This window comes from Ranitomeya imitator, chromosome 7 (assembly GCF_032444005.1).
Source record: "Ranitomeya imitator isolate aRanImi1 chromosome 7, aRanImi1.pri, whole genome shotgun sequence".
Lineage (NCBI taxonomy): Eukaryota > Metazoa > Chordata > Amphibia > Anura > Dendrobatidae > Ranitomeya > Ranitomeya imitator.
This window is the reverse complement of record NC_091288.1, coordinates 219,867,755-219,886,347: the sequence shown is the minus strand read 5'-3', so window position 1 is coordinate 219,886,347 and position 18,593 is coordinate 219,867,755. Positions and strand designations below refer to the sequence as shown.

Sequence of the window (18,593 nt, the reverse complement as noted above, 5' to 3'; positions counted from 1 at the left end):
ATCGTCGCCTCAGCCGTCTTTACCTCATCTTCGCCTCAGCCGTCTTTACCTCATCATCGTCTCAGCCGTATTTACCTCATCATCGCCTCAGCCGCCTTTACCTCAGCGTCGTCTCAGCCTTCTTTACCTCATCGTCGCCTCAGCCGTCTTTACCTCATCGTCGCCTCAGCCGTCTTTACCTCATCGTCGCCTCAGCCGTCTTTATCTCATCATCGTCTCAGCTGTATTTACCTCATCATCGCCTCAGCCGCCTTTACCTCAGCATCGTCTCAGCCGTCTTTACCTCATCATCGCCTCAGCCGCCTTTACCTCATCATCGTCTCAGCCGTCTTTACCTCATCATCGTCTCAGCCGTCTTTACCTCATCATCGTCTCAGCCGTCTTTACCTCATCATCGCCTCAGCCGCCTTTACCTCAGCATCGTCTCAGCCGTCTTTACCTCATCATCGTCTCAGCCGTCTTTACCTCATCATCGTCTCAGCCGTCTTTACCTCATCGTCTCCGCCGTCTTTACCTCATCAACGGCTCAGGCGTCTTTACCTCATAGTCTCAGCCGTCTTTACCTGATCGTCTCAGCCGTCCCTAACTCATCATCACCTCAGCCGTCTTTACCTATCACCTCAGCCGTCTTTACCTCATCATTGCCTCAGAGGCGCTTTTCTGACTTCACTGAAAGTCACGCTGTGACCACTACAGTTATCTCCATGGAGACGGTGCTGCAGCTCAGACCTTACAAGTCTACACTCTCCGACCTCTGCACAGTCTGGACTCCAACAAAATGGCGCCGCGTTCGTATATGAACAGCTCACCTGATTGAGCTTCCCATGATTCCTTGCTATACTGCCCCCGGCCCCCCTTTCTCCACACGGGTGTCGTGGCCGCGGAGCACGTCGGGAGTTGTAGTGCGCGCGGAGGCCGCGAGAGAACAACAGAGAAGGTGAGGAGCGGACACTGGAGAGGTGAGAGCGGCACAGACAGACACGTACCGCGGTACTGAGGGGGCTGTGTGTGTATATGGGGGGAGAGGAGGACGGCTGTGTGTATATGGGGGGAGAGGAGGCCGGCTGTGTGTATATGGGGGGAGAGGAGGACGGCTGTGTGTATATGGGGGGAGAGGAGGCCGGCTGTGTGTATATGGGGGGACAGAGGAGGACGGCTGTGTGTGTATATGGGGGGAGAGGAGGACGGCTGTGTGTATATGGGGGGAGAGGAGGCCGGCTGTGTGTATATGGGGGGAGAGGAGGACGGCTGTGTGTATATGGGGGAGAGGAGGACGGCTGTGTGTATATGGGGGGAGAGGAGGACGGCTGTGTGTATATGGGGGGAGAGGAGGCCGGCTGTGTGTATATGGGGGGAGAGGAGGACGGCTGTGTGTATATGGGGGGACAGAGGAGGACGGCTGTGTGTATATGGGGGGAGAGGAGGACGGCTGTGTGTATATGGGGGGAGAGGAGGCCGGCTGTGTGTATATGGGGGGAGAGGAGGACGGCTGTGTGTATATGGGGGGACAGAGGAGGACGGCTGTGTGTATATGGGGGGAGAGGAGGACGGCTGTGTGTATATGGGGGGACAGAGGAGGACGGCTGTGTGTGTATATGGGGGGAGAGGAGGACGGCTGTGTGTATATGGGGGGAGAGGAGGACGGCTGTGTGTGTATATGGGGGGAGAGGAGGACGGCTGTGTGTGTATATGGGGGGAGGGGAGGACGGCTGTGTGTATATGGGGGGAGAGGAGGACGGCTGTGTGTATATGGGGGGAGAGGAGGACGGCTGTGTGTGTATATGGGGGGAGGGGAGGACGGCTGTGTGTATATGGGGGGAGAGGAGGACGGCTGTGTGTATATGGGGGGACAGAGGAGGACGGCTGTGTGTGTATATGGGGGGAGAGGAGTACGGCTGTGTGTATATGGGGGGAGAGGAGTACGGCTGTGTGTATATGGGGGGAGAGGAGGACGGCTGTGTGTATATGGGGGGAGAGGAGGACGGCTGTGTGTATATGGGGGGACAGAGGAGGACGGCTGTGTGTATATGGGGGGAGAGGAGGACGGCTGTGTGTATATGGGGGGAGAGGAGGACGGCTGTGTGTATATGGGGGGAGAGGAGGACGGCTGTGTGTATATGGGGGGAGAGGAGGACGGCTGTGTGTATATGGGGGGAGAGGAGGACGGCTGTGTGTATATGGGGGGAGAGGAGGCCGGCTGTGTGTATATGGGGGGAGAGGAGGACGGCTGTGTGTATATGGGGGGAGAGGAGGACGGCTGTGTGTATATGGGGGGACAGAGGAGGACGGCTGTGTGTATATGGGGGGACAGAGGAGGACGGCTGTGTGTATATGGGGGGACAGAGGAGGACGGCTGTGTGTATATGGGGGGGAGAGGAGGACTGCTGTGTGTATATGGGGGGAGAGGAGGACGGCTGTGTGTATATGGGGGGACAGGAGGACGGCTGTGTGTATATGGGGGGACAGGAGGACGGCTGTGTGTATATGGGGGGAGTGGAGGCCGGCTGTGTGTATATGGGGGGGAGAGGAGGACTGCTGTGTGTATATGGGGGGGAGAGGAGGACTGCTGTGTGTATATGGGGGGAGAGGAGGACGGCTGTGTGTATATGGGGGGACAGAGGAGGACGGCTGTGTGTATATGGGGGGACAGAGGAGGACGGCTGTGTGTATATGGGGGGAGTGGAGGCCGGCTGTGTGTATATGGGGGGGAGAGGAGGACTGCTGTGTGTGTATATGGGGGAGAGGAGGACGGCTGTGTGTATATAGGGGAGAGGAGGACGGCTGTGTGTATATGGGGGGAGAGGAGGACGGCTGTGTGTATATGGGGGGAGAGGAGGCCGGCTGTGTGTATATGGGGGAGAGGAGGACGGCTGTGTGTATATGGGGGGACAGAGGAGGACGGCTGTGTGTATATGGGGGGACAGAGGAGGACGGCTGTGTGTATATGGGGGGAGTGGAGGACGGCTGTGTGTATATGGGGGGAGAGGAGGACGGCTGTGTGTGTATATGGGGGAGAGGAGGACGGCTGTGTGTATATAGGGGAGAGGAGGACGGCTGTGTGTATAGTGGGGGACAGGAGGACGGCTGTGTGTATATGGGGGGAGAGGAGGACGGCTGTGTGTATATGGGGGAGAGGAGGCCGGCTGTGTGTATATGGGGGGAGAGGAGGCCGGCTGTGTGTATATGGGGGAGAGGAGGACGGCTGTGTGTATATAGGGGAGAGGAGGCCGGCTGTGTGTATAGTGGGGGACAGGAGGACGGCTGTGTGTATATGGGGGGAGAGGAGGACGGCTGTGTGTATATGGGGGAGAGGAGGCCGGCTGTGTGTATATGGGGGGAGAGGAGGACGGCTGTGTGTATATGGGGGAGAGGAGGCCGGCTGTGTGTATATGGGGGAGAGGAGGACGGCTGTGTGTATATGGGGGAGAGGAGGACGGCTGTGTGTATAGTGGGGGACAGGAGGACGGCTGTGTGTATATGGGGGGAGAGGAGGACGGCTGTGTGTGTATATGGGGGGAGAGGAGGACGGCTGTGTGTATAGTGGGGGAGAGGAGGACGGCTGTGTGTATATGGGGGGAGAGGAGGACGGCTGTGTGTGTATATGGGGGGAGAGGAGGACGGCTGTGTGTATATGGGGGGAGAGGAGGACGGCTGTGTGTATAGTGGGGGAGAGGAGGACGGCTGTGTGTATATGGGGGAGAGGAGGACGGCTGTGTGTATATGGGGGGAGAGGAGGCCGGCTGTGTGTATATGGGGGGACAGAGGAGGACGGCTGTGTGTGTATATGGGGGGACAGAGGAGGCCGGCTGTGTGTGTGTATATATAATTACACATGGCAGTGTGCGTCTATTATGGGGGACGGTCTATTGGGGGGGACACTTGCAGCTCCGAGCTGAACACTACGTGCAGGGTGCACTTTCCATGAGCCGCCAGATCTGGGGTGACATGCTGACGGTGTACACATACCCAGCATTCCCTGGGGTGTAACCCTTTCCTGTCTCCAGGCGTGTGACGGGGGCAGTGATGTTTGCTGTGATTTGGCCTGGTGTGGTGCAATGCTGGGGCCGGCTGGGCAGGTTGTGTTCTCCTGGGCGTCTGCACCCGCCCCGTCCTGCCTCACAGGTCACCCGAGGACTGTATTTTCCAGACCTTACCCCCATCCTCCTCCTCTTGGTTGGTCGGAGTCTTGTAATAACATGTTGGGGTTGTCGGCTCATTAACCCCTCGTGTGCTGCTGTTTTTGTGCTCCTTCTGGTGCAGGTTTCTACTCCTCAGCAGTGAGTGACTCTAGGGGGCTTATGTGGGACCTTCTGCATTTTGAGGGATTGTACACCCGTCTATGTATATGGAGACCCTGCTGATCACTTTGTGCCCCCTCTGCCAGGGCAGGAATTGATCTGATTGGTATAGTTGCCTGTGTAACCTTGAGGCGGCTTTCTCCATGTGGCAGCTGTGACCCCCGGGCAGATAAGCACCACTGCGGTTACGAGTGGCAGAGACATTCCAGCATTTTACGGGGTAGAACATTTACTAATCTGTGTGGAAACTGCTTCCCCCCTGTCCTGTCGGCCGCTCCTCCTTTCCTCCACACTAATATATCGCTCCCATAGATCTGATGGGAGAGATCAGATTCCTCCACAACATCAGTCACCCAGCAGCTGTTAGATGCAGACGTCCGCCTTCTCCGCGATATCACTTCAGACGATGGCGGCTTTTACCCTGAAGTTGTAGGGTCCGTAGAGAACGGCTGGATGGAGTCTGCAGGGATGGATTAGTTCCATCTTTCCCGTGTTGGCGGATGTCCTACGTGAGCCACGGGCCAGACATGAATAATCGCGCCTCGATGCTCTGGATATTCATTCTATGATTGTAGTGGGAGTCCAGTCGTTTCCTGCGCCATTTGTATGAGTTTTGCCATTGCTGCGCTCTTCCATTACGGAGTATGTACGCTTATATTTATTCATTGGCTTGACCCCATTTTTCAGGATTAGTGGTCATAGAAGGGCAGGCTGTACATCAGGGGTCCTATCGTGTGACCCTTCTCTCATCGCTGACCACCACTCATCTCCCTTCCTCCCTGTAGATGGCTGGTGGTCCCGTGTCTTTCCGGTGACCTGAGCGGCTTCCAGATAATTCGGGTAAGGCTTCTTGTACATTATATTCACAATAAGCCCCTAGTTGCATCCAGAACTGCAGTCACAAACCTAGAGTATTGGTCTTGCGTAGAAGATCTCCTGCAGAGCTCAGCGCACTGCCGCTAGGCGCAGATTGGGTTGTGACTGGAGTAGACGTTGCCTCTCCTTGTTCTGCAGGCTGACACGTGCCGGCTTCTTGGACGCAGAGTCTCCAGGATCCCAGTGAGTTCAGTTTCTAACTTTTCTTCAGATTATTTGCAATTTGTTTTCTGACGAAGTGTCTTCCGCAGGAACCCTGAAAGCCGTGAAGATGCTGCGTAGGACTGTGTCTGAGGTGTTGGCGAGGGGGGCGCTGAACCCCCCTCTACGTCCGTCCTCCTTGCTGCTGCGATCCGGCTCTACGTCGGCCACGGATCAGAGCTACACGGAGCAGGCGAGAGAGCGCTCCAAGACCGTCACCTCCTTCTACAATCAGGCCAGCATCGACATGGCGTCAGAGAAGGTGAGGAAACCAGGTCATGGGATGGGTCCTGAAACTGAACGTCAGTACCTACCCCCACCCAAGTAGTAAGAATGGCTGCAATGTTCTGGTAGCCTTTACTCCTTGCACTGTGAAGCTCATGGGCCACCTCTTGTACTGAAGGGCCTTGGTTCACCCTTCTGTTGGTTTCATGTCCCCTGGTTCTGTCCATTTCTGCACCGTTAGAATGGTTGGTAAACTGGACAATAATACACGTCCTTGTTTCTACATCTGCCTTAAAGGACTTGTGTGATAATTGGACATGGTGTACTTGTCCCGTTTTGCGGACAGCCCTATTGAGCTGATCCTGGGTTCTTCACTTCTGGATTTGTCTGTGGCCACTAGAAGCGCTGTCCTACAGATCTGACTTGTTTTTTGCCTCCTGTCTGCAGCCCTCTGTGCGTCTCACCCCGACGACTATGCTGTACTCGGGACGATCACAGGACGGCAGCCACATCCTGGTAAGACCCCTTTTAGGGGTTAACTTTGAATGTGACACCTGCAGTCCTGTGCAAAGAGAATCATTTCCTCTTCATCATCCTCCATAGAAAAGTGCCAGATATCTCCACAAGGAGCTGCCTGTCCGCATCGCTCACCGGATCAAGGGTTTCCGCAACCTCCCGTTCATCATTGGCTGTAACCCCATCATTCTCCATGTGGTGGGTACCCCATCAGTAATCGCCCTCCGTCACCTCTGAGCTCGACGTCTAATGTCCCTCTTTCTGTCTCTCAGCATGAGCTTTACATCCGTGCCTTCCTGAAGCTGAGCGAGTTCCCTGCAGTAAGTTATCTGCCACATTAGACCACCTTTCTCAGGCAGCGTCCTGCACTTCCAGTGTCTTTCTATCTTGTGTTGCAGATCGCTGACCATGAGATGGAGATTCGGTACTGTAAACTCCTCCGACAGCTGCTGGACGACCACAAGGACGTAGTCACTCATCTGGCCGAGGGCATGAGGGAAAGTCGGAGGCATATTCAGGTAGGGATTGCATGAAGTGCAGCCTTGGCAAGCAGAGAAAACTTCCATATTTTTCAGACTATAAGACTCACTTTTTTCCCAAAATTTTTAGGGGAAACCGGGGTGCGTCTTATAGTCGGAATGTACTTGCAGTTAGGGTGGTGGCAGCAGGAGTCTGGCGATTTTCTTCCGGTGGTCCAATGCTGCAGGGTGATTATCTCGCTCCCATCTCAGCCTGGTGCGGGGGGGCTCCGGTGACATTTTTGTGAAAGCCCAGAGCCCCCACACGTCTATTGCCTCCGGGAAAATGGCCAACAGAGGCGACGCATGCGCAGATTGAGATCTCGTTGCCGAGATCTCAATCTGCGCATGCGCCATCTCTGGCGACCATTTTCCCGGAGGCAATAGAAGTGCCGGGGCTCTGGGCTTTCACAAAAAATGTCACCAGAGTCCCTGCAACACCAAGCACCGCTGAACCTGTGCGCCAGTCTGGGTCATATCATTGCCTGACCACCAACCCCCCCTCTGTGACTCCGCTCCACCAGCACTGCCGATTTTTCATCCCTGGTAAGCTGAACTCAGGACTGTAAAACTACCCACATTTGACGCATTAATTTTTTCCCCCATTTTTTTTTTTTCTTTCTGAAAACTTTGGGTGCATCTTAGGCCAGGTTCATATTGCGTTGGTGCAGTCCGTTCAACGCATGTGTTTAATGGACTGCACCAACAATAGTGCCTTTTAAAAATCGCGTTATGCGATAGCACAGATGCTCCACCTACGCTAGCAGTGACGGACCCAGAAACGCTGCAGACCGCGTCCGATGGTCCGTCACAGAATGACGGCACATCGCTAACACATGCCGATTATGACATGTGTTAGCGATGAGCTACATAATGGCAGATAATGGGTGCTCTGAAGTATAGATTACATTGCGTTTGCGCCGCTGTGTAACGGATGCCGTCAGCGTATTGCCATTGACGCAATGTGAACCCGGCCTTGTAGTACGAAAAATACGATAGATTAAGAATCGGGAGAGGATGGCATCCAGAATATTGAGAAGGGAAGAGTACTCAACCAGAACCTCAGTGACCAGTTCGCAATTTTCTCATGGTTTTCCTCCAGGATGAACATATTGTCCGAAACTTTCTGGATAAAACGCTAACATCGCGACTGGGTATAAGGATGCTGGCAACCCACCACCTGTCCCTGCACGAGGAACGAGTAAGTACACGTCTACACCGTGTAATTAAGATGACGCATTACTGCTGTGCTGACCCTGGAGACAATGGGAGGAGAGAAACTGGAATGTTGTGAGACTTTAGCTCTGAAGCAGCAGAATAGTGAGTGCAGCTCTGGGGTATAATACAGGATGTAACTCAGGATCAGTAATGTAATGTATGTACACAGTGACTGCACCAGCAGAATAGTGAGTGCAGTTCTGGGGTATAATACAGGATGTAACTCAGGATCAGTAATGTAATGTATGTGCACAGTGACTGCACCAGCAGAATAGTGAGTGCAGCTCTGGAGTATAATACAGGATGTAACTCAGGATCAGTAATGTAATGTATGTGCACAGTGACTGCACCAGCAGAGTAGTGAGTGCAGCTCTGGGGTATAATACAGGATGTAACTCAGGATCAGTAATGTAATGTATGTACACAGTGACTGCACCAGCAGAATAGTGAGTGCAGCTCTGGAGTATAATACAGGATGTAACTCAGGATCAGTAATGTAATGTATGTGCACAGTGACTGCACCAGTAGAATAGTGAGTGCAGCTCTGGGGTATAATACAGGATGTAACTCAGGATCAGTAATGTAATGTATGTGCACAGTGACTGCACCAGCAGAATAGTGAGTGCAGCTCTGGAGTATAATACAGGATGTAACTCAGGATCAGTAATGTATGTGCACAGTGACTGCACCAGCAGAGTAGTGAGTGCAGCTCTGGGGTATAATACAGGATGTAACTCAGGATCAGTAATGTAATGTATGTACACAGTGACTGCACCAGCAGAATAGTGAGTGCAGCTCTGGGGTATAATACAGGATGTAACTCAGGATCAGTAATGTAATGTATGTACACAGTGACTGCACCAGCAGAGTAGTGAGTGCAGCTCTGGAGTATAATACAGGATGTAACTCAGGATCAGTAATGTATGTACACAGTGACTGCACCAGCAGAATAGTGAGTGCAGCTCTGGAGTATAATACAGGATGTAACTCAGGATCAGTAATGTATGTACACAGTGACTGCACCAGCAGAATAGTGAGTGCAGCTCTGGAGTATAATACAGGATGTAACTCAGGATCAGTAATGTAATGTATGTACACAGTGACTGCACCAGCAGAGTAGTGAGTGCAGCTCTGGGGTATAATACAGGATGTAACTCAGGATCAGTAATGTATGTACACAGTGACTGCACCAGCAGAATAGTGAGTGCAGCTCTGGAGTATAATACAGGATGTAACTCAGGATCAGTAATGTATGTACACAGTGACTGCACCAGCAGAATAGTGAGTGCAGCTCTGGAGTATAATACAGGATGTAACTCAGGATCAGTAATGTAATGTATGTACACAGTGACTGTACCAGCAGAATAGTGAGTGCAGCTCTGGGGTATAATACAGGATGTAACTCAGGATCAGTAATGTATGTACACAGTGACTGCACCAGCAGAATAGTGAGTGCAGCTCTGGGGTATAATACAGGATGTAACTCAGGATCAGTAATGTATGTACACAGTGACTGCACCAGCAGAATAGTGAGTGCAGCTCTGGAGTATAATACAGGATGTAACTCAGGATCAGTAATGTATGTACACAGTGACTGCACCAGCAGAATAGTGAGTGCAGCTCTGGAGTATAATACAGGATGTAACTCGGGATCAGTAATGTAATGTATGTACACAGTGACTGCACCAGCAGAATAGTGAGCGCAGCTCTGGGGTGTAATACAGGATGTAACTCGGGATCAGTAATGTAATGTATGTATACAGTGACTGCACCAGCAGAATAGTGAGTGCAGCTCTGGAGTATAATACAGGATGTAACTCAGGATCAGTAATGTATGTACACAGTGACTGCACCAGCAGAATAGTGAGCGCAGCTCTGGGGTGTAATACAGGATGTAACTCAGGATCAGTAATGTAATGTATGTACACAGTGACTGCACCAGCAGAATAGTGAGTGCAGCTCTGGAGTATAATACAGGATGTAACTCGGGATCAGTAATGTAATGTATGTACACAGTGACTGCACCAGCAGAATAGTGAGTGCAGCTCTGGGGTATAATACAGGGTGTAACTCAGGATCAGTAATGTAATGTATGTGCACAGTGACTGCACCAGCAGAATAGTGAGTGCAGCTCTGGAGTATAATACAGGATGTAACTCAGGATCAGTAATGTAATGTATGTACACAGTGACTGCACCAGCAGAATAGTGAGTGCAGCTCTGGAGTATAATACAGGATGTAACTCGGGATCAGTAATGTAATGTATGTACACAGTGACTGCACCAGCAGAATAGTGAGCGCAGCTCTGGGGTGTAATACAGGATGTAACTCGGGATCAGTAATGTAATGTATGTACACAGTGACTGCACCAGCAGAATAGTGAGCGCAGCTCTGGGGTGTAATACAGGATGTAACTCGGGATCAGTAATGTAATGTATGTACACAGTGACTGCACCAGCAGAATAGTGAGTGCAGCTCTGGGGTATAATACAGGATGTAACTCAGGATCAGTAATGTAATGTATGTACACAGTGACTGCACCAGCAGAATAGTGAGTGCAGCTCTGGGGTATAATACAGGATGTAACTCAGGATCAGTAATGTAATGTATGTACACAGTGACTGCACCAGTAGAATAGTGAGTGCAGCTCTGGGGTGTAATACAGGATGTAACTCGGGATCAGTAATGTAATGTATGTACACAGTGACTGCACCAGCAGAATAGTGAGCGCAGCTCTGGGGTATAATACAGGATGTAACTCAGGATCAGTAATGTAATGTATGTACACAGTGACTGCACCAGCAGAATAGTGAGTGCAGCTCTGGAGTATAATACAGGATGTAACTCAGGATCAGTAATGTATGTACACAGTGACTGCACCAGCAGAATAGTGAGTGCAGCTCTGGAGTATAATACAGGAGGTAACACTATACATTACTGTGAAATCTATAAAATGTGAAAAGCAAAAATGGCTTTTTGAATATTTGGAAAAAATACATGAGACGCTTAGCACAAAATTTGGCCAAATAATGCATGTCCATCAACTATCGTCAAGGTGGCCTCATGAGTTTGATGGGTCCCTGACCCGTGTGAACACCTTTCTCAGGCTGGTGTATGAATGTGTACACCTGTCTCATTAAAGCCTACATTTATGGGTTGGCTGTGCACTCCGCCCTTCATCATGATGTGATTTTTACTTTACTGAGCGGTGTCCACATTCACCCATGCATTCAGACATCAGCCTCAGGCCGTGATCACACTTGCGAGTGCCATGTGAGAAACTCGCACATCAATACCCGGCGCTTCCGTCGGCATTTGGGACCGGAGCGTTCAGCTGCATAGAAATACACACAGCCGCACACTCCGGTCTGACTGCCGGCGGCAGTGCCGGGTATTGATGCGAAAGACTCGTTTCCCGCATTACACTTGCAAGTTTGACCCCGGCCTTAGCGAGGCGTTCACACGGGTCAGGGACCCATCACTCTCATGAGGCCACCTTGACGATGGTTGTTGGGCAGACATTATTTGGCCAAATTTTGTGCTAAGCGTCTCATGTATTTTTCCTAATATTCAAAAGCCATTTTTGCTGTTCACATTCATAGGTTTCACATTGACATGTTTTAACACGATTGAGTGCAACCATTTTTGTATATTGTACATATAAGTGGCTTTTTTTTTTTGGGGGGGGGGGCGGTTATGCACCTGTTCCGATTAGTCCTTGATGTGCAAGTCAGTTTTCTGTTATTTACTATAGAACCCCTGGCAAAAATGATGGAATCACCGGCCTCGGAGGATGTTCATTCAGTTGTTTAATTTTGTAGATAAAAAGCAGATCACAGACATGGCACAAAACTAAAGTCCTTTCAAATGACAACTTTCTGGCTTTAGAAACACTAAAAGAAATCAAGAACAAAAAATGTGGTGGTCAGTAATGGTTACTTTTTTTTTTTAACCAAGCATAGGGGAAAATTATGGAATCACTCAATTCTGAGGAGAAAATTATGGAATCATGAAAAACAAACAAACAAATACTCCAACACATCACTAGTATGTTGTTGCACCATCTCTGGCTTTTATTACAGCTTGCAGACTCTGAGGCCTGGACTTAATGAGGGTCACACAGGACTGGAGATTGCATCATCCCCAAACATCCTTTCAATTGATGGGATAAGAAAAGTGTCCAAAATATCAACATAAACTTGTGCATTTATTGAAGATGTAATGACGTCATCTCCCCAGTGCCTTTACCTGACATGCAGCCCCATATCATCAATGACTGGACATTTTGCATGTTCTCTTCAGTCAGTCATCTTTATAAATCTCATTGGAACGGCACCAAACCAAAGTTCCAGCATCATCACCTTGTCCAATGCAGATTCGCCATTCATCACTGAATATGACTTTCATCCAGTCATCCGCAGTCCACGATTGCTTTTCCTTAGCCCATTGTAACCTTGTTTTTTTCTGTTTAGGTGTTAATGATGGCTTTCGTTTAGCTTTTCTGTATGTAATTCCCTTTTCCTTTAGGCGGTTTCTTACAGTTCGGTCACAGACGTTGACACCAGTTTACACCCATTCATTCCTCATTTGTTTTGTTGTGCATTTCCTGCTTTGGAGACATATTGCTTTGAGTTTCCGGTCTTGACGCTTTGATGTCTTCCTTGGTCTACCAGTATGTTTGCCTTTAACAACCTTCCCATGTTGTTTGTATTTGGTCCAGATTTTAGACCCAGCTGACTGTGAACAACCAACATCTTTTGCAACATTGCGTGATTTACCCTCTTATAAGAGTTTGATAATCCTCTCCTTTGTTTCAATTGACATCTCTCCTGTTGGAGCCACGATTCATGTCAGTCCACTTAGTGCTACAGCTCTCCAAGGTGCGATCACTCCTTTTAAGATACAGACGAATGAGCAGATCTAATTTGGTGCAGGTGTTAGTTTGGGGTATGAAAATTTACAGGGTGATTCCATTTTTTTCTTTCTCCCTCAGAATTGAGTGGCTCCATAATTTTTACCCTATTCTTGAATTAAAAAAAAGTAACCATTACTGACTACCACACTTTTTGTTTTTGATTCTTTTAGTGTTTCTTAAAGCCAGAAAGTTGCCATGTGAAATGACTTTAGTTTTGTGCCATGTCTGTGATCTGCTTTTTTTTTTTCTACAAAATTAAACAACTGAATGAACATCCAAGGCCGGTGATTGCATAATTTTTGCCAGGGGTTGTACATTACTGATCCTGAGTTACCTCCTGTATTATACTCCAGAGCTGCACTCACTATTCTGCTGGTGCAGTCACTGTGTACATACATTACATTACTAATCCTGAGTTACATCCTGTATTATACCCCAGAGCTGCACTCACTATTCTGCTGGTGCAGTCACTGTGTACATACATTACATTACTGATCCTGAGTTACCTCCTGTATTATACTCCAGAGCTGCACTCACTATTCTGCTGGTGCAGTCACTGTGTACATACATTACATTACTGATCCTGAGTTACATCCTGTATTATACCCCAGAGCTGCACTCACTATTCTGCTGGTGCAGTCACTGTGTACATACATTACATTACTGATCCTGAGTTACCTCCTGTATTATACTCCAGAGCTGCACTCACTATTCTGCTGGTGCAGTCACTGTGTACATACATTACATTACTGATCCTGAGTTACCTCCTGTATTATACTCCAGAGCTGCACTCACTATTCTGCTGGTGCAGTCACTGTGTACACACATTACATTACTGATCCTGAGTTACATCCTGTATTATACCCCAGAGCTGCACTCACTATTCTGCTGGTGGAGTCAAAGAGCCTAGATGTCATCTATACCTGCGACTTGTTTTGATTGCTCATTGTGTGTTATTTTTAATACTTCAGCCTGATTTCGTTGGTATAATTTGCACCCGTTTATCACCCAAGAAGATAATTGAGAAGTGGGTGGATTTTGCCCGGTAAGATCGGTGTTTTGCCCATGGTTCTTTTTGTTTTTTTATTTCCAGACTTTTTTGCTTCTTATTATAACTCTTGGTCTGCTCCTTCCAGACGCCTCTGTGAACACAAATACGGGAACGCCCCACGTGTGCGCATTAACGGTCACGTGGCCGCCCGCTTCCCGTTCATTCCGATGCCCCTGGATTATATCCTTCCGGAACTGCTGAAGAACGCTATGCGGTAGGTGGTGTGAAGCTGGAGGCTGTGTAATGCTCGGCACTAGGACTGGCACTGATGTGGCCGTTGGTACAGGAGCCATACAGTGCTGCCAGATGGAGACTGATTACACCTCTGGGCTCCTGCTGTAATCACTGAATCGGCGGCTTAATCCTTTGTGCCGCTGTCAATAGCAATGGCGACACATGAGGTTTTTCTCAAAGGAAGAGCGCTCGTTCTGTAGGCCTCCCCGGAAGCCATGCAGTGCGACTGGACTGATCCCAGTGGAAACTGAGATCCACCTGAGTTGGTGCCTGACAGGTAACCTCTTACAGGAGGGCATAGTGCGCAGCAATGTGGGTACAGCGCATCATTACCCATGCTGTCATAAGAGCACGTGTCCCATTGTAAGACTGGTAAATGTGTAGGGAAATCCCTTCCAATGTGTAGGCATACATGTCAGTACGGATGCAGTGATGCCAAACACAATTGTTCTGCCCGGAGAAATATAGGTTTATCATGTGATCTGTCACCGTTTCTCCATCCTGTCAGGGCCACCATGGAGTGTCACATTGAGACTCCCTACAACGTCCCGGACATCTCCATCACCATCGCAAATAACGACATCGACCTGATCATCCGGTGAGTTATTACTGTCCTGGAGGTTAATACTCGAAGGCCTCTGTAAATCTTAGTCTGCGCGTGTCTGTTCCCGCAGGATCTCTGACCGAGGCGGTGGCATCTCTCACGAGCACTTGGAGAAGGTTATGAATTACCACTTCACCACCGCAGAGGCCAGCAACCAGGATCCCAGAATCAACCCCATTTTTGGAAACATGCTTGAAATGGTGAACAGTGGCCATTCTGTACCTATGCATGGGTAAGAGGAGCTCGCCATCTGTAACGTTGGAGAAAGGCTGGTCTGGTGCTCATGGGATCCAGCCCTAGAACAAGACACTTCTGTCTTCCGGTCCTAATAAAAAGCGGGTGTGGTGGAAGAATGGTGCTGTCCCAAATGTTTTAGTAGTTGGATTGTGAATATAACACTTTTGCTAGGATCCAGCCCAAGTACCATGAGGGAGAGGGGGTGACTTTTAAGTAACATGAGATAAGAGGGTGAAATTTGCAGCTGGCAATATTACGTGATCTTACAAACCACAATCTTGTGTGTGTGATAACCTTATTGATCCTTTGTAAGGGGGGAGTGACTGACTCAGGAAGGGGTAACTAATCTAGCCCAGGGGGTAGGCTGCTTTGGACTTAATACGGTCTCCTCTCCTGTTTCAGGTTTGGCTTTGGTCTCCCCACATCCCGCGCTTACGCAGAGTACCTCGGTGGCTCACTCTGCATTCAGTCTCTTCAGGGCATCGGCACAGATGTGTACCTCCGCATCAGACACATTGACGGGAAGGAGGAGAGCTTCCGTATATAACGGTGGGATACTCAGCGGGCTAAGCCTTTCCCAAGCTCCTCGCCACAGCAGACTGGGTTACTTCTGTTCTGTCTGGGATTTTACCTTGTATTCGCCCTTCCTAAATCTTCTTTACAAAGACTCAGCCAGGACTTCCCTGACCTCCATGGACGTTTGGAAGCGCCCAAGCCAAAAAAAAACCTTCTGAAGTTCACTGCTTGTTGTCCTGGACATGGAGTTGGTGTCGGTGGCTGCTGCTGATGACGCCTGAATGGACCTTCAGTGCTGGCATTGCATCCATCTGGCTGATCCTTGGGATGTTATCTGGTAAAACTAAGGATTCTGAGGGTCTTGAGATTCAATTTTATAATTAAGGGACATGGGCTGGATCTCCTGCTGAGATCTGTGATTGGGATTCTCTGTTCTGCCGCGGTGGATTCTCCTGGAGCTTTATCTGTGGTCATTGCTGCTAGTAACCAGTAAGTGACCACTTCCCCTCGTCCACCTGGTGGTCCTTGAGCCGCGCGGTTGCCTGTGGACGTTGCGTGTCCTATGAGGTGGTGCACGAGCGTATAGAAGAACATATAGCACTTATGCCAATTGTCCAGGTATCTGTTCTGCAGTAACCGGAACCTGTCAGCAATCTGCAGTTATTGTCTTTAATATTTATGGGGGTAAGAAAATCAAAGTATGTTTAGTAATGTGTGTGTGTGTGTGTGTGTGTGTGGGGGGGGGTTGTTTTTGTTTTTCTTATATCCTGTGAGATTTGTCTTCGCTCGGTGGTGTTCACGTCTCCTTGGGCCGTTGAGAGCATATTGGGCTTCGGGGTAGATGAGAACCGCTGGTGCCAGACGTTACCGGCCGGAATCCCGGGGTGCTCAGACGTTCTTGTCACCAAAGTTTCATCCTTACCGACTCTTCAGTGACATTTGAACAGCGTCTCCTGCGACAATCACAGACTGATGGGAAACGGCCGGACTAGAAGCACCTGGAAGAAATGCACTTGTGTCATGGGGATGATGGATGAGCTCTGAGTGCGACGTGCTGTGATCGGAGGTTCGTCTATAACTTCTGTACTCCCCTCAGAGGCTGCCCCTGCTCCGCACCCACCCCCGCAGTAATGCCAGAGATTATTTTTTAATGGAAAATATTTGTTTCCTAAAATAAATAAAAAATGCTCAGGCACAAACCAAATGATCCTGGGAGCTTCTCAAGGTGTCTGGTGTTGGTTGTTTTTTTTTTTTTATGCAGATCAATGTTTCATATAATACTCACAATTATATTGTACATAGGAGCAGTATTATAGTAGTTATAGTCTTGTACATAGGAGCAGTATTATAGTAGTTATAGTCTTGTACATAGGAGCAGTATTATAGTAGTTATATTCTTGTACATAGAAGCAGTATTATAGTAGTTATATTCCTGTACATAGGAGCTGTATTATAGTAGTTATATTCCTGTACATAGGAGCAGTATTATAGTAGTTATATTCTTGTACACGGTGGCAGTATTATAGTACACTGCTCAAAAAAAATAAAGGGAGCACTAATATACCACATCCAAGATATCAATGAATGAAATAACCCAGTTGTAACTCTTTATTCATTACATTAGTGGAATGTGTTGAGAACAATAAAACCTAAAAATGATCAACGTAAATCACAACCAATATCCCACGGAGGTCTGGAGTTGGAATGATGCTCAAAATCAAAGTGGAAAATGAAGTTACAGGCTGATCCAACTTCAGTGGAATTGCCTCAAGACAAGGAAATGATGCTCAGTGGTGTGTGTGGCCTCCACGTGCCTGTATGACCTCCCTACAACACCTGGGTATGCTCCTGATGAGGCGGCAGATGGACTCCTGAGGGATCTCCTCCCAGACCTGGACTAAAGCACCCGCTAACTCCTGGACGGTCTGTGGTGCAACGTGATGTTGGTGGATGGTGCGAGACTTGATGTCCCAGATGTGCTCAGTCGGATTCAGGTCTGGGGAACTTGCGGGCCAGTACATAGCTTCAATGCCTTCATCTTGCAGGAACTGCTGACACACTCCAGCCACGAAGTCTGGCATTGTCCTGCATTAGGGGGAACCCAGGGCCAACCGCACCAGCATATGGTCTTACAAGGGGTCTGAGGATCTCATCTCAGTACCTAATGGCAGTCAGGCTACCTCTGGCGAGCACATGGAGGGCTGTGCGTCCCTCCAAAGAAATGCCACCCCACAGCTTTACTGACCCACTGCCAAACCGGTCATGCTGAAGGATGTTGCAGGCAGATCGCTCTCCACGGCGTCTCCAGACTCTGTCACGTCTGTCACATGTGCTCAGTGTGAACCTGCTTTCATCTGTGAAGAGCACAGGGCGCCAGTGGCGAATTTGCCAATCCTGGTGTTCTGTGGCAGATGCCAAGTGTCCTGCACGGTGTTAGGCTGTGAGCACAACCCCCCATCTGTGGACGTCGGGCACTCAGACCATCCTCATGGAGTCAGGTTCCTTACCGTTTGTGCAGACATATGCACATTTGTGGCCTGCTGGAGGTCATTTTGCAGGGCTCTGGCAATGCTCCTCCTGTTCCTCCTTGCACAAAGGCTGAGGTAGCTGTCCTGCTGCTGGGTTGTTGCCCTTCTATAGCCCCCTCCACATCTCCTGGTGTACTGGCCTGTCTCCTGGTAGCGCCTCCAGCCTCTGGACACTAAGCTGACAGACACAGCAAACCTTCTTGCTACAACTCGCATTGATGTGCCATCCTGGATGAGCTGCACTACCTGAGCCACTTGTGTGGGTTGTAGAGTCCGTCTCATGCTACCACGAGTGTTAAATCACAGCCAACATTCAAAAGTGACCAAAACATCAGCTAGAAAGCATTGGTACTGAGATGTGGTCAGTGGTCCCCACATGCAGGACCACTCCTTTATTGAGGGGGGCTTGATAATTGCCAATAATTTCCATCTGTTGTCTATTCCATTTGCATAACAGAATGTGAAATTGATTGTCAATCAGTGTTGCTTCCTAAGTGCACAGTTTGATTTCACAGAAGTTTGATTTACTTGGAGTTAGATTCTGTTGGTTGTGTTCCCTTTATTTTTTTGAGCAGTGTAGTTATATTCTTGTACATAGGGAGCAGTATTATAGTAGTTATATTCTTGTACACTTGTGGCCAAAAGTATTGACACCC

At 49.2% G+C, this 18,593-nt stretch overlaps 1 protein-coding gene across 8 annotated transcripts; it reads left to right on the top strand.

The window, feature by feature from the left end:
* The first annotated feature begins 749 nt into the window (after window positions 1-749).
* BCKDK (branched chain keto acid dehydrogenase kinase) lies at window positions 750-16,637 on the top strand. 8 transcript variants are annotated; one of them, XM_069735057.1, is made up of 14 exons: window positions 750-937; window positions 5,084-5,138; window positions 5,313-5,357; window positions 5,426-5,637; window positions 6,048-6,116; window positions 6,204-6,314; window positions 6,389-6,436; window positions 6,515-6,634; window positions 7,737-7,835; window positions 13,739-13,812; window positions 13,904-14,032; window positions 14,561-14,650; window positions 14,727-14,888; window positions 15,296-16,637. In XM_069735057.1, exons 4-14 carry the CDS (start codon window positions 5,446-5,448, stop codon window positions 15,438-15,440), a joined length of 1,239 nt encoding a protein of 412 aa, XP_069591158.1. In that variant the 5' UTR covers window positions 750-937; window positions 5,084-5,138; window positions 5,313-5,357; window positions 5,426-5,445; the 3' UTR covers window positions 15,441-16,637. The 8 variants fall into 8 exon arrangements, with proteins under 8 accessions (XP_069591158.1, XP_069591155.1, XP_069591157.1 ...); XM_069735054.1 differs by having other exon boundaries at window positions 757-959; XM_069735056.1 differs by having other exon boundaries at window positions 856-959; window positions 5,227-5,357.
* Window positions 16,638-18,593: the final 1,956 nt, after the last annotated feature.

Coding starts and splice junctions, on each gene's coding strand:
- BCKDK (XM_069735057.1), top strand. CDS start 5,446: ATGCTGCGTAGGACTGTGTCTGAGGTGTTGGCGAGGGGGGCGCTGAAC. Junction 5,638..6,047: donor TCGACATGGCGTCAGAGAAG/GTGAGGAAACCA, acceptor TCCTGTCTGCAG/CCCTCTGTGCGTCTCACCCC. Junction 6,635..7,736: donor AAAGTCGGAGGCATATTCAG/GTAGGGATTGCA, acceptor GTTTTCCTCCAG/GATGAACATATTGTCCGAAA.